General features: G+C 38.2%; 1 protein-coding gene across 3 annotated transcripts in view; it reads left to right on the top strand.

Moving 5' to 3' along the window:
- CFDP1 (craniofacial development protein 1) overlaps positions 1 to 15,948 on the top strand; it is a 129,738-nt gene that overhangs the window by 60,280 nt on the left and 53,510 nt on the right. The window contains exon 6 of one of the 3 annotated variants that reach the window (XM_023741917.1): positions 5,979 to 6,954. The exons of the other annotated variants lie outside the window; for them this stretch is intronic. Within the exon in view, the coding sequence (XP_023597685.1) occupies positions 5,979 to 6,003 (25 nt within the window). The 3' untranslated portion in view covers positions 6,004 to 6,954. Of the gene's footprint in view, positions 1 to 5,978; positions 6,955 to 15,948 lie in introns of those variants that run through there. 3 annotated transcript variants of the gene reach the window in all.

Here is a 15,948-nt window from a genome sequence, read left to right as displayed (position 1 = left end):
AGACAGTCGCTGGATTATGGATGTTACGAATGACTTCCGTTCGTAAGTCTGTCTTTAAGTCGAATTTGTACATAAGTTGAAACTTACTGTTCGTATCTGATGTCAGTTAGTCAAATGTTTGTCTTAGTATATAGTATTTAGTGTATCTTTCTATGCATAGAAAACTTTAATGAAATAATTCCAGATATACTCAAAACGTCTTTAACATAATAATACAGTAGTAGTAATAATGATAATGTGATGTGTGTCACAAAGTAGTGCCCATTTGTTAGTACGAAACATTGTACCTCAGATTTTTAATGTAACAGGCTTTATGGGGGTTGGTTCATAATGTAAGCAAGTCAGATGTTCTTAACCCGGGGACTGCTTGTGTAGTATATATCGAGAGAGAGAGAGAGAGAGAGCTCGTTACTACCTGATTGACACTTGGACAGGGAACATTGTGTCTGTGTATGTCTTAATATCAATATAGGACAGGGGTCCCAAACTACTGGTCAGTTATTGCCACATGATATGTTAGCAGATCTTACCGTTTTTCAGAAGATGTTGGAAATCTGGATTTTTTATTTTTATTGTATTTCAGGTGAGGGCTTACAGAATGGTTTCTCATGAAACGGTAGTACACCTGTTGTTTTATGACATTGGTTAACAACCCCACAACATGTCAACCCTCTAACGTCTCAACCTTTTTTCTATTTTTGGTGAAAATACACCTAGCCAAAGATACACCGTTTCAAAAATTTCTACACGCACAGTTCAGTGACATTGACTACACTCTTCCAGTTGTGCTGTTATTCTCACTTAAGATGAAGGCTTACAGAACAAAATAGTTTCTCATTTAACAGTTACTACAAATGTTGCCCTATGACCATGGTTAACGATCTCACAACACATCAACAATATCCTTACTCAACCTTGGGTTCCCTATCACCAGCTTTCTTGTTCCCTTCTGCCTTCTGGCCCTTGTCACTGGACTACTGTACCTCGTTAGTCTGATTTGGTTTTACGGGGCTGTCCACTCCCAGGCTGAACGGTGAACCTCAGAGATAACTTCACCACTGAGCTAAAAGGGTGTCTGGGGGCCATACTCTTGGGGTTTCTCCAGTCTCCTTTAGGCCAGTAAATCTGGTCTTTTTTTTGTGAGTTAGAATTATGCTCTACATCCTTCTCCAGCTCTGTCCAGAGTCCTCTGTTGTGATCCTGGTCAGAGCAGTCAGTGGTGGTAGCCGGGCACCATCTAGCTGTACTGGACTTAGTCCCGTGGAGGCCTTGGTAGCTGTGGACAATTTAGTCCTTCGGACTAATCTTTTCCTTGTATCCTGTTCTCTTCATTCTCCCTTGCTCCCGAAGAGATGAGACCAGTGGAGTATCTTAGATGGCCGCTTACAGGCTTTTAAGACCCTAGACACTACTCCCCAAGGTAGAATGTAGAGCATTGTCTTTATAAGCTGTGTCATGCCAGTTGAGCTAGATGTTGCCCGAGACCATGGTCCCCAGAGCCCTCCGCCCAGCAATTCAGTCCCTCAGGGAGTTTGGATGTGTCTGTGGGGGTTCCATGACCTTTCCTTGTACAAGTTGTGCTAGTTTCCCTTGTATTGTGTACTGTCTCACCCTTCACCCAAGATACCACTTATCTATTGCCTATTTATTAGGAAATCTGGATATTTATGTGAATTTTTTCTATTTTTAAGAAACAATGTATGGGTCAAACAAAAGCAGGCCAGTTTGCAACCACTGCTCTGGATCTTTTACTCTGTTCTTGATATTCTGAGCAGTACAGAATAGATTAGCCTTCACACCATTCTGTTTCCCCCTCCTAAACTCCTTTGTGTCTTCTGAACAGATTTGAAATCATTGCTTTTCCAGTGTCATCAGAGGAACAATGTGTGGTGACATATGTCTCTATCAGTAGTCTGTGTTCAGATTACTGCAGAATAAGTAGGCTACCCACTGCAAAGCTGTGAGTCTAAATGTATATAGTAGTTAAAGCAGAGCTCTGTATCTAGCTACAATTCTATGCAGCAGTATTACTATTATACCCCAAATTAAATTTAAAAAAAAAAATCCTATTCGTAATGATATCTCTTTCATTCTACCTTTAAGATACTAAGGAAAGGAGGAGTGTATTTATATTTTATTTGTAAGCAACTCATATACATTATACTTACATTTCTAATCTGCCTATTTTAACCCAGCCTTGAATTTGATACATTACCTGATTGGCCACAATAAGTCTTTGTAAATAAGACATGATTTATGCAAGTATTGGAATATTTTGTTGCATTTTACCCTAATATTGTATAACTTACTGAAAATGGGAAAATTTAAGTGCTGATACTAGTAATGAGATAATATAGGTCTCAAACTCCTGGATTTTTAAAAAAAAAAAAAAAACTGTTTATTATGGACAACTGTAAACATTACACAAAAGTAAGGAGGGAGGTATAATGAATCCCTGTTCTTATCACCAAACTTCAGCAATTACCAACATTTTGCCAGTATTGTTTTATGATCTCACATGGTCATTTCCCTTCTTCTGAGGGTCATCTCCACTCCAATTTCTTCCTGGTTTTGGTCACCCTCCAGTGCCTTCAGATAGTTGTGTTTTTTGTTTTTTCTTTTTTAACATTTTGTCCAGAATTTATCTTTGTTATCTGTTGGAATGTTAGTCCAAAAAAACCTACTCCACCATTAACTTTCGATTCCATTTAAAAATAGCTTCTCTTTACTTTCTCACCACAGATAACGTATTTAACTTTTTCATTCAACTTCAGATATCACGTATAATTACTTTACTTTTTGATTTGTAAGCTCTTTTGGGCTTAGAGTAACTCTACATTTAGTACACCAAATATTTAAGATGATGTGGGGAAAAACAGCTAGCCAGTTATCATGGTGAAATTTGTGTTGTGTTGCTGGTCAAAGAACTCACAATACATTCTAGCAACAAATAAATAACTTAGTTTCCTCCTCAGTACCCATCTATTTAAAACACACTCAAAAACATCCACCAGAATGAAGCAGTAGATGACCAGTGTTTAAACTCAAACCAAAACCATTGCCGTCGAGTCGATTCTGACTTGTAGCGACCAGTGTTTACCAGGGTTAAAAATGAACAGTTGGCACATACATTTATAAATGCTTAGTACAGTGGTTCTCAAACTGTTTAGTCTTAGGGCTCCTTTAGAATCATATAAATTATTGAAGACCCCGAAGAACTTTTGATATCTACAGATATTTACTGTATTAGAAAATAAAACAAATTTTAAAAATGTTTATAAATTGGTTTTCAAATAACAGTAATAAACTCATTACATGTTAGCATAAATAGCATATTTTTATGACAAATAACTATTTTCCAAAACAGAAAGAATTTAGTGAAAAGAGTGGCATTGTTTTACGTTTTTACAAATCCTTTTAATATCTGGCTTAATACAAGACAGCCAGATTCTCTTATCTGCTTCACAAATTCTGTTAGCTGCCATCACGTATCATACAGCCTCTGGAAGACTCCACTGTACGCTTGTGAGAGAATGTGAGAGAAAAAGACAAGTAGCATCTTAGTGTTATTAGGAAAATAGTTTTAACCTTATGAATTCCATGAAAGAACCTAAGGTCTCCCAGAGGTCCCTGGACCACACTTTGAGAACTACTGGTTTATCAGTCTCTGGAAGGATATTCAAGCAACCAATAACAGTATTAGTCTCAGGAGGGTGAAATTGGTAGCTGGAAGACAGGAGGAAAAAAAGGGTGGCTTATTTTCAGGTGCCTTTTAAATTTTTTGTGTTTTACATTAATTACCATTTTTTAAAAGGTGAATTATTAAATAAAGCTCTTATTTTCATTGTGGTGAAAAGATGATCAAAGTAATAAATTTTTTTTATAATTATTTTTATTTGTAGAGAGGAGAAGCAAACCTCAGAAGATACCTCTCTAATGTAAATTAGGTCCCCACTGTCATTTTCTCTCATAGCCCTTATTCCTTTATATACTTAACCTCAATTCGTAATGACATGGTTTTTTGTGTATATTTTATTTTTTTACCTCTTTCTCCCCCATTAGACTGCCAGCTTCATGAAGGCAGGTTTCAAGTCTGTTTTACTCACAATTCTAAATTCAGTACCTGGCTCATAATAGTTTGTCACTAAATATTTGTTGAATGAATGAGGATCCTTGGGGAACTCACTTCAGTTTCCTGTTTGTCAGTGCTAAGAGTTCTGGACTGTTACCGGAAGTTAGATGTCCTCCCCAAACACCTTTTATGCATGCGTAAGAGCTTCCCCATAGATTGTGTACTAGATGAGTAGTAAGTATTAACAAGCAGTTTAGGAGATGAGTGTCATAAGCACAAACCCACTGCCATTGAGATGATTCTGACTTGTAGCAACCCTATAGGACAGGGTAGAACTGCCCCATAGAGTTTCCAAGACTGTAAATCTTTACAGAAGCAGACTGCCACATCTTTCTCCTCTAAGCCGCTGGTGGATTCAAACCATCGACCTTTTGGTTGGCAGCCCAGCACTTTAACCACCACACCACCAGTGTCACAAGAGGGGTCCACAAATCTTTGGTGCTCGCACTCTCATTCATGAAGTATTTTTGCTATTTTAAAGATTCCCTTCTCAGAGTTTGTTTATAAACAAAATAAACGAACAAAAAAAACTCATTTCGATCTGTACCAAACCTGACTCCAGTGCCAGAGTAAAGGATATTATACCAAGCACTTCTTTGTGCCTGAATGAAGCTGGCCATTTAGCTTACATCTGTTTCTCTGCAGTGATTGTTTCAGTGTTCTCAGCTTAAACCCACCCTTGGGTAATCAGAAGGCAAGTGGCTGGATTTCAGAGCTGGCAGTTTGCTTATGTAGATACAAGACCCTCTGTTGCCACAATATCTGCCACTACTGCCATAGTAATAACCTCAGCTGGAGCTCTTGCTGCAGTCATTGAGGTCCACTCTGAGGCCTCCTGCCCTTGCCGCTGATTCTATGTATTATCATCTTTTAAATAAAATATTAATAATTACCATCCGTTCCATATAAAACAACCCTGTGGGAGAGAAGGCTTGTAGTTATAAGTAGGAAGAACCCATGGTGAACTGTAGCTTCATAGTAAAGTAATTCTTTTCCCTCTTATGAAACAGAACTTAGAGTTGCTTATAAGTGAAGGAATGAAGAGCAGCAAGTACTTTTTTGGAATGTACAACTCACAGCTTGTGTTGTTGGTTGAGATTTGCTTCATTATTGTCTCAAATGCTTTCTAGAGCTATAGTGAGCATATTTTCCAAACCAAAAATCAGTGCTCCTGCTCTGACTTTTTTTTTTTTTTTTTAATTTGTGGATTTATCAGAAGTGGTTAAAAAAAAAAAGGTGAAATGTAGTATAAAGTTAGGAGTAAAGTTACGAAGTTCAGACTGTTCAGGAAAATCTAGAACATAGAGTTGCCTCACCTAAAAGGAACAAAGGCCTTTTCAAAACCCACAGCTAGCTCTGTAGGTAGAGCTAGAGACAGGGGTTGACTCTTAGGGAGTGCTGTATGCTGTATTTTCATTTGAACTTTACTGATCTTTCAGCACAGTATTGGTATCAACAGCAGTCCTAGAGGTACAGCCTGGCCCTGCCTCTACCCAAAGTAGGATGCTGTACTGTAGGTATAGGCAAAATCATTGATCTATTTGGAGACTGGTTTTTTAGTATGAGGGACATTTTTGCCTTACCTTGAAGCCTGTAGGACAGACAAGTGGAAACGAGATGACAGTGTTGACCCAGGACTATCCCCATATGACACACTTTACCTAATGTGTGTAGGTAATAGACTGTAGGAAGTAGCAAGTGTTTGATGGCAGCAGAAGCACCTCTGGGAAAACATAACTTCATTAAATTATTGGGTTTTTCCCAGTTTCTTCATCTTGTACAACTGACTTCCTGTAGGCATGGGAATTATTGGTCTAGACAGGCTTCTTTTGCTTGTTTTTCTTAGGCTACACTTCCAGCCCATACCATAGCTGCACACTGTGGAATAAGAGAAGGAAGAGAGCAAAGAAATAACAAAAGTTCTGAATACAAATACAAGGAAACCAGGAGAACCAAAGAGGAAACGAGAAATTCAGAAAGAAACCAGATGAGTAGAGAACATGTTTGTGCATTCAGAGTTATTTTCTACAGTATACTAATGGAGGGAACAGGTGCCTTGGCAGTTCTGTTGTATGTTGTAAAAAAAAGAAAAAGAAAAATCGTCTCATTCTATGAGCTTTTCAAATGGTTATCCCTTTTTGTAATATCTGATCTAACATTCTGTTTTGAGATGAGATTAGAGTTCCTGCTGGACCTCTTATTGTCCGAAGCAGCAAATTCTGTGACTATCGAAAGCAGTATCCTTCTGATGTTAGATTCTGGGAGGCAGGTATGGGGACGTGTATCTGTGACTTAAACCCAGAATTTCACCTATGAAAGTTTGTGTTACTGGGCAGTGGTCATGTGTCATAAACATGTGCAGGGTCATATTTATATAGTAAGGTCATAAGCCTTGGGATAGTGGGAACCTGGTTGACTTTGTTTACTTACGTCTGAATCTCCAGCACCTGGAACAGTATGTTAAAAATAGGCACTCATTAAATATTTGTTGAATCAATGAATGGACTTACGGGCAGAAAATTTGAGATTAGGGGGTATTTTTGAAAGGACAACCAGAAATGGATCTTAAAATTCAAGAAGTTGGAAAATATTACCAGAGACCATGTGGACAATCAATTGCTATTTCTTACGATTACTTTTTTTTAAAAGAAGAATTACCTGTAGCTTTTTTACATCTTACCTGTAACCTTTTTGTCGGTTTGTTTAATGGTCAGTTATACAAGTTGTCTATTAAAAATTAATATTGTTTCTTATTAATCATAAATTTAAAAAAAATTTTTAGTTTATTTCGTTGTTGAGAATATATACAGCAAAAGATATACCAATTCAGCAGTTTCTGCATTTTCAATTCAATGACATTGATTACATTCTTTTGAGTTATGCAGCCATTCTCACCCTCCTTTTCTGATTTCTTCCTCTCCCATTAACATAAACTCACTGCCCCCTGTGGTGGTGGTGGTGGTGATTGTTAGGTGCCATCAAGTCAGTTCCGACTCATAGTGACCATATGTACAACAGAATGAAACACTTCAGGGTCCTGCACCGTACCTCACAATCATTGCTACGTTTGAGCCCATTGTTGTAGCCATTGTGTCATTCTGTCTTGTGGAGGGTCTTCCTTTCTTTTACTGACCCTCTACTTTACCAAGCGTGATGGCCTTCTCCTTCTTGATACCATGTCCAAAGTAAGTGAGATGAAGTCTCATCATCCTCCCTTGTAAGGAGCATTGTTGCTGTACTTATTCCAAGACAGATTTGTTATTTCTTCTGGCAGTCCATGATATATTCAGTATTCGCCAGCACTGTAATTCAAATGCATCAGTTCTTCTTTGGTCTTTCTTATTCTTTGTCCACTTTCACATGCATATGAGGCGATTGAAAATACCATGGCTTGGGTCAGGCATACCTTAGTCCTCAACGTGAAATTTTTGCTTTTTAATACTTTAAAGAGGTCTTTTGCAGTACATTTGCCCAGTGGAATATGTTGTCTGATTTCTTGATTGCTGCTTCCATGGCACTGATTGTGGATCCAAGTAAAATAAAATCCTTGACAACTTTAGTCTTTTCTCCATTTATCATGATGTTGCTTATTGGTCTAGTTACGAAGATTTTTGTTTTCTTTATGTTGAGGTGTAATCCATACTGAAGGCTATGGTCTTTCATCTTCATCAGTAAGTGCTTCAAGACCTCTTCACTTTCAGCAAGCCAGGTTGTGTCATCTGCATATCACAGGTTGTGAATGAATCTTCCTCCAGTCTTGATGCTGTGTTCTTTATATAGTCCAGCTTCTCGGACTATTTGCTCAGCATACAGATTGAATAAGAATACAACCCTGACACACATCTTTCCTGATTTTAAACAATGCAGTATCCCCTTGTTCTGTTTAGCAACTTCTTCTTGGTTTATGTACAGGTTCCACATGAGCACAGTGTTCTGGAATTCCCATTCTTCCCAGTGTTATCCATAATTTGTTAATGATCCATACAGTTGAATGCCTTTTCGTAGTCAATGAAACAGAAGTAAACATCTGTCTGGTATTCTCTGCCTTCAGCCAAGATCCATCTGACATCAGCAGTGATAATCCCTTGTTCCATGTCCACTTTTGAATCTGGCTTGAATTTCCTGTAGTTCTTGTTGATGTACTTCAGCTGTTTTTTTTTTTTTAATTGTACTTTAGGTGAAGGTTTACAGAACAAATATACTTAAGCTGTTTTTGAATCATCTTCATAATTTTACTTGCATGTGATATTAATGATATTGTTTGATAATTTCTGTATTCCATTAAATCATCTTTCTTTGGAATGGGCACGAATGTGGATCTCTTCCAGTCGGTTGGCCAGGTAGCTGTCTTCTAAATTTCTTGGCATAGACGAGTGAGTGCTTCCAGAGCTGCATCCATTTGTTGAAACATCTCAATTGGTATTCAGTCAATTCCCGGAGCTTTGTTTTTCACCATTGCCTTCAAGTACAGCTTGGACTTCTTCCTTCAGTACCATCGGTTCTTGATCATGTGCTGCCTCCTGAAATGGTTGAACGTTGACCAGTTCTTTTTGGTACAGTGACTTTGTATTCCTTCCATCTTCTTTTGATGCTTCCTGTGTCATTCAGTATTTTGCCCATAGAATCCTTCAGTATTGCAACTCGAGGCTTGAATTTTTTCTTCAGCTCTTTCAGCTTGAAAAATGCTGAGCGTGTTCTTCCTTTTTAGTTTTCTAACTCCAGGTCTTTGTACATTTCATTATAATACTTCAGTTTGTCTTCTTGAGCCGCCGTTTGAAATCTTTTCAGCTCTTTTACTTTATCATTTCTTCCTTTCATTTTAGCTACTTGTCCTTCAAGAGCAAGTTTCAGAGTCTCTTCTGACATCCATTTTGGTCTTTTTTTTTCCCCCCCTTTCCTGTCTTTTTAATGACCTTTTGCTTCTTAAGGTTCCTATCTATTAAAAATGTGACTTATTCTTTTAAACATTTAAACGTCTTAGCAGATAAACTATATTAGACAGTTATTATAAAACTTATTCCCGTATGATTTGTGAATAAGCTGGTAGCTAATTTCTAGTTATCTTGATTTTCTGTATTAATAGAAAACTAGCGGGGAGTGGGGATTTTAATCAGCCACAGAGAGGTTTTTGTCATCTCTGCTTCATTTTTGTTTTTATGTTATATTTCCATTGAGGCTTATTGAGATGGAGGAAAGACTGCTATTCCTTTCCATGCACATAAACCCATTTTAGACCCTGTGGCCATTTGTGTTTGTGATGCTAAATTATTTTTGCAAACTTAGTTTGTTTCAATTTGAAACCATGGTTATTTTCTTTTTAATGCTCAACTTACTGCAGTCTGGCTAATTGTTTTTAACCTGACTCCTTTGTCCTTTTAGCACTAATCCTCACAACCTTGAGAGTATTCTTGCTTTCTGGCAGTGCTACAGAGTGCCAGAACAGCCTTGATTGTTTTCTTGCCCCAAGACAGGAAATCATCTCCCATCCAATGAGTGCTGCTTCCTTTTAGTGGACAGTAAATTTAGAGACTAAAATTTGCATTCAAGGGAGTCTATGAATGGTGTGACAGCAGAAGTCCTGCTGCTATTGCTGTTAAATTGATTTTAATGACAGAGCTTTTTTTTTTCCCCCATTATGAGGTATTTCCTGCATAAAAATATCTATAGCCTATACATAAGAAATAAACACTGATACACTCAATATCCACCCAAAGAAAGAAAACATTACTAAACTCCAGAAATTTCTTGAATGTCCTTCAGGATTGTATCCTTTTCCAACCCCAAAGAGGTAAGTAGCCACCTCCTAATTTTATATTTATCATTCTTTCTTTTCTTTATAGTTCTACCATTTATATGAGGGTTCCTAACAGTATTTAGTTTTGAACTTGATATAAGTAATATCTTACAGTATGTATTTTTCTCTGATTTTTTTTCCCTAAACATTATTTTGAGATCCATGTTGATACAGTAGCTTTCATTAATTCATATTTATTGCTTTATTATATTCCATTGTTTGACTGCCACAACTTTTGCACTTTCCTATATTGGTTCCAGTTATTTGCTGTTGGAAAAAAACTATAAACATTCTTGTACTTGTTTCCTTATGCACATATAGGGATTTCTCCAGGTCTTTATTTTGTCAAACATTTTTAACAATGACCTCATTGCAAGAAATACATTTCCATCATAACCGAAGTAGGTATGTGCACACTTATATACGTGCTTGAAACAAAAATTATACCATATTTATGTATAATAAGGTAAAATATAATAGTTAAACATAGTAAGGTTAAACTGTAACAGTCAATCTACTCCGTTCTGTTCATTAAAGTAAAATACTGGTTATGACCAACTAAATTGATTTGTAACCTATTGGGTTACAACCAGCAGTTTGAAAAAACTAAGAATAGATATGCTGAGTTTAGAATATGTTTCAACATGAATCTAAGAAGATTCTGTCCGTTTGTTTTTCAAAGTGGTTGGGCTAAGTCTGGCAGCAGGTGAGTTCCCATTGCTCCAGTCCTTTATATTGGCAGGCTCCAGGGTTGCCAGGCTTGTGGGTGTGAAGAGATATGCCCTATAGTTTTAATTTCCCCGTTACTAATTGGATTATCTGGTGGGGAGACAGTAATTGCAGGCAATATTGCAGTGCAGTGACAGAGGTGTGAACATGGCGTTTATGAAAGCTGGAGATGCAAGCGCCTGACATACTGTGGACCGGTCAGGGAAAGTTCCACAAATATGGGATTTCAAAAGATTATAAGAAGTCGTTTCTGACCTGAGTTCTCCCTCGGTAAAATTTGTCCTGCTCTTAGAGTATACTTTGATGTTTACCTAAACACAGTAGGTCTTAACTTTTCTTGAATCTTGAGGCCTGTGAAAATCTGATGGAAATTGATGACCCTACCTCCTAGAAAAATTGTGTCTGTAAGTTTGACACACAGTTTCAGAGAGTTCTTGGTCGTTCTGGGACCCTGCGGGGAAGAGATAGCCAGCGAGAAATTCCCAGGGGCTCCCAGGAAGCGAGATGGCTAATTCTCTATTCCACTTTCAGTCATTTACTGTGCTGGGTTCAGATTTCTCCTCTCTGCACATGCCCTACCCCCATTTCTGAAACCATCAGTAAGTTTGATATGATTTGCAGCTTTGCACTGTAGTAGAATCGAGCTGGTGTCCATGATGGGGCTCCAAGATACAGAACAGTGTGTGTGGAGATAATGTGTGCTGAAAATGAGTCCATAGTAGAGATTATGAATTCAACAGAGCCAAAAAATTGAAGCTGGAAGTGACTAATAAATGAAAGACCCTAAGAATATCCAGACATAGTGGGTGGGATGCATGTTTTCCCCCATATGTGAATGGTAGGTTGAGCTAATTTTATTCAAATCTTAATGGACAGATGATCCAGTAGCTTCGAGGCCTTGGTGACTGATAAGGGTTACATGGGCCCCTATATACACAACATGATATGTTCATGTTACTGATATAGTTAATAGGTAGATATGATTCTACATGTGTAAATTAATTTTAAAAAGAAAAAAATTTATGTTTTCTTTGGCTGCCAGTACTATAGAAATTTTTCAGCACTGTTTTCCCCTAGGACCTCTTTTATTTGTCTAATGGCAGGATTTAGAATTTATCCTACAACTTCGGCTCCAAGGAACTTTATTCACCATCTAGCTACCTGACTCAGTACTTAGTCAGGGGTTGAGAGTAATTAGATGCCTTACTTTCTTTAGAAAGGCCTCCAGCTCTTCCTTGCTTTCCAGCCCAGAACCCACAAGTGTGTGAAATAAAACTGTCTTGTAGTATAAGGACCTTGTTTTTGCTTTCTGAAACAGACTTTTTGCAGAAGCCATCTTTTTATTTGATGTGGTAAGAGGTATGTGTGGGCAAGTCACAAGTATCCTAAGCTCTATTGGGAGAACAGTAGTTTAAAAGATGTAAAGTATCCATGATTCAACCAAGTAGAAAACTAGTCATCTCTCAGCAGATCATTTTCCATTTTCTTTGGAAAGTAGCCACTAGCAATGCAAACATGAGGTTTGCTAGCACAATAAACAAAACTTTGAAAACCTTAGATGTTGCTTGTGAAACACTAGCACTCGAGAGAGTGACTTTGGTCACATAGCGAAAGGCATCCCTGTTGGGTCAGAAGTTGTTATCCTTTTATTCTGAATTCAAAATATTCTGAATTCAAAAGTAATTATTTTTAATATTCCTGAAAATGTCTCAGAGTTTGGTTAGGCCTTATCCTTGGAGAAAAAATAGGAGCATCTGAGCATTTGAGATAAGTGCTAGTGGAGGTGGTGACAATTAGGGATGGCTTATGGACACCAGGTCATTACTGCATGGAGCCTCGGAAAAGATTGGTTTAATGATTTGGCAAATCTAAGGCATGATCTTTTGGTGGGGGTTTTGTCTTGTATTTTTGTTGTTTAAGAGTCTTTGGAGGAAAAAAAAAAAAATCAGTGCAGGATATAACTAAAAATTTAACACTTGATCCGCTTCACAGCATTTCAGCCTCTTGCAGAGCTTTGTGATTTTGGAACCAATGGTGTGAATTATTCCCTGTTAATAAGAACTTGGCTTTTTTTGTGTGTGTGCACGTTTCTAAATCGGCAATTCTCAAATTTTTTGTTCTCACTGTTTATAGCATTAGAAATTAAAACTGAGGAAAATAAATATTATTTTCAAAGAATTCTAAACCTATTACATATTAACATAATAATGTAAGTAAGTAACTATATTTTTAAAAATTAGAAGTTTTTTTTTTTTTTGTAAATCTCTTTGATGTATGACTTAATAGAAGATAACTGGGATAACTAAAGACTATGGGATTTGCCCCCAGCTGGTTTGTCATATACATATATTTTCTCTAAAAACTTCAGTTAGTTCCGTTAGCATTTATTCATTGTCTACATGATGTGAAAAACATTGCCTTTTCTGCTGGAGAAAAATGTAGTCAGTGTATTAGTGTGAGGGAATCATGGCCAGGCTGTTCACATAGCACTTGAGAGCTGCTCAGAAGTGGAATCCTCAACAAAGGAATGGCCGTTAAGCAAGAGAAAAGAGCAGGTGCATACAGAGAAAGTAGGCTATGTAGTGCCACCAGCATCTTGTTATCTAACCAGCTGAAATGTGGAGAGGTTTTTGCTGAATGGTATTCAGAAGTGTTGTGTCATGCAACAGAGTCTTTAAATTTAACCCAGGGACTTTCTTCCATTTTCCTTAAGGACCAAGCCAGTCTGTCTTCCTCACAACCAACCAGAAGTTGATACTTACGGGGAGTGTTCACTGATGGTCTTGACCTTGAACCTAGTTTTCTTCCAAGCTGCTCAAAGTGCTTTATCAAGGAGACTGCCGTCATCCTTGCAACATATCTGTAAAGTTACTTCCATTGGATAGATGGAGTGCCATTTCCCCTAGGGCAGTTTTTCTCAACCTCTGTATCTCTGGCATTTTGGGCTGGATAATTCTTTCTTGTGGGGAACTGTTGTGTATTACAGGATGTTTAGCAGCATCCCTGGCTTCTACCCATTAGATGCCAGTAGTACCTTTCCCCTCCACCCCAGTTGTGATAACCAAAAATGTCTGCAGACATTGGCAAGTGTCCCCTGGGGGCAAAATCACCAAGGTCAAGAACCAGTGACTTAAGATTTCTCCCAAAGGCAAGATGAAGGCCAGCCACCTAACCTCTTCTCCCTAGTAAGAGCCTGGAGAAAGGATGCTCTACTTTTGTATGTGTGGAGGGAGAGGTGCAGATAGACAGGAGGAGTCAGAACTGTAACTGGATTTGGCTTTGGCTACCACTAGGAATGGAAAGTGATGAGCCAGCAGTGACCTTCTTACTACCTGCCCCTCTTGTTCCTATTAAGCACCTCTTGTTCCTATTAAACCCTTTCAAGACTCTATTATTTTCTGCTTTAAATTTTTTTTGATACCATGTGTTTTTATTAATGGAAGCATGCGGAGTCATGGAGTGTGTTTAAATTTTTATTTGATAATATGGATTTTGAGAAATATTGTGTGGGAATACATCTTACCATAGAACTTTTGGGGTACTCAGACACCATGATTGGCGGGCACTTGTCTTTCCCACTGGTCGTTTGTTGCTGGATGTATTGTTGGGCGCCTTCTGTTAGGTTACATGGGGAATCTTTGGTTTTCCAGATATGACATACACACACACAAAACCAAAACCTCCAGGGGTCCCTAACTATCACACAGGAAACCATAAATATGCTTACAAGGTTTATCTAGGGGTACAAAAGCCAAAAGAGACAACATTTTTTGCCCAGTCATACTTCCTGGATGCACTACCTCACTTTTAAGCCTTACACCCCAGCTATTTTGCTTCAACGAATGTTTTTTCACTTTTCATTGTTACACAAGTCCCCACTGGAGGGCAGCAAAACTTTTAGCGGAAAAAGTAGGGTCCCAAAGAACAGAGGTGGAAATGGTGGGCAACTGTATATCCCACAATTTATGAAAGAGTTACAAACTTCTCTAGGCTTTCTGTTAACGAGTCATCTGGTAAAGAAAAAAAAACAACCTTCTTTTGCCAAAGGTAGTTTGAATCTGAAACATAGCAGTTTTGTACGCTTAAGTTCCTGTTCTACTAACTTTTTCTTCCTGGAGAATGGGGAAGGATACCAGTGAAAAAAGTGCCAATGAGGATTTGTGACTATAGTGAGTAGCATTTTTTTAAAAACAATAAATCTCAGAATTTTCCCCACGGTTATAATTAGAAAGTACCACTGTTCTATACATCTTATGGTAAAAAGTAAATTCTGTTGTCAGCAGAGGATTATAAAACCCCTAGCATAGCTATTGTTGTTAGGTGCCGTCAAGAGTTGGTTCCAACTCATAGCAACCCCATGCACAACAGAACGAAACACTGCCCGGTCCTGCGCCATCCTCACAGTCCTTGCTGTGTTTAAGCCTATTGTTACAGCCACTGTGTCAGTCTATCTTGTTGAGGGTCTTCCTTTTTTTTTTGCTGACTCTACTTTACCAAGCATGATATTCTTCTCCAGAGATTGGTGCCTCCTAATAAAACATGTCCAAAGTAAGGGAGACTGAGTCTCACTATCCTTGTTTCTAAGGAACATTCTGGTTATACTTCTTCCAAGACAGATTGTTTGTTCTTCCGGCAGTCCAGGGTATATTCAGTATTCTTCCCCAACACCATAATTCAAATGCATCGATTCTTGGTCTTCCTTATTCATTGTCCAGCTTTCACATGCATATGAGGCAAGTGACAACACTATGGCTTGAGTCAGGTGCACATTAGTTCTCTGGGTAACATCTTTGCTTTTTAACACTTAAAGAGGTCTTGTGCAGCAGATTTGCCCGAGTATAGCAGACTCCACGAGCTGGTCCTGGCAGTGGATTTTTTGGCAATGTGCTGTCGATTGGAAACTTCCTTGGTGTGGCCTGATATATTCAGGTACATGAGGTGTGCGTATTTGAAGTGTTTAACTTGGGATGTGTATACTATGCAATTACTGTGAATTAATAAAATGCCACTAGAGTTTTAGAAGTGGAAAGAACCAAAGAGACCGCTTCTTGTACAGAAACTCGAAGTTCAGCAGGCTAACGAACAGAGCAGAGCCTGGAAGCTAGGTTCTTTGATCCCTCTAGCCAGAGTTATTTCCCTTTGCACCATTCTGCCTGCTGACCTGGCTGCTTGAGAAAAGCAATAAACTGAGCACAAAAAAGGAGGTCTCAGAAATGGTGACAAGCATGAAAAGCAAGAGGTGGGAAGGGAACACAACAGCTTTGCCTCCTCCAGAAATGCTGTGGCAGCCTTT

The sequence above is a fragment of the Trichechus manatus genome, unplaced genomic scaffold (genome assembly GCF_000243295.1).
Source record: "Trichechus manatus latirostris isolate Lorelei unplaced genomic scaffold, TriManLat1.0 scaffold00194, whole genome shotgun sequence".
NCBI lineage: Eukaryota > Metazoa > Chordata > Mammalia > Sirenia > Trichechidae > Trichechus > Trichechus manatus.
The sequence above is the reverse complement of the archived record's forward strand: the minus strand, read 5'-3'. Positions and strand labels throughout refer to the sequence as shown.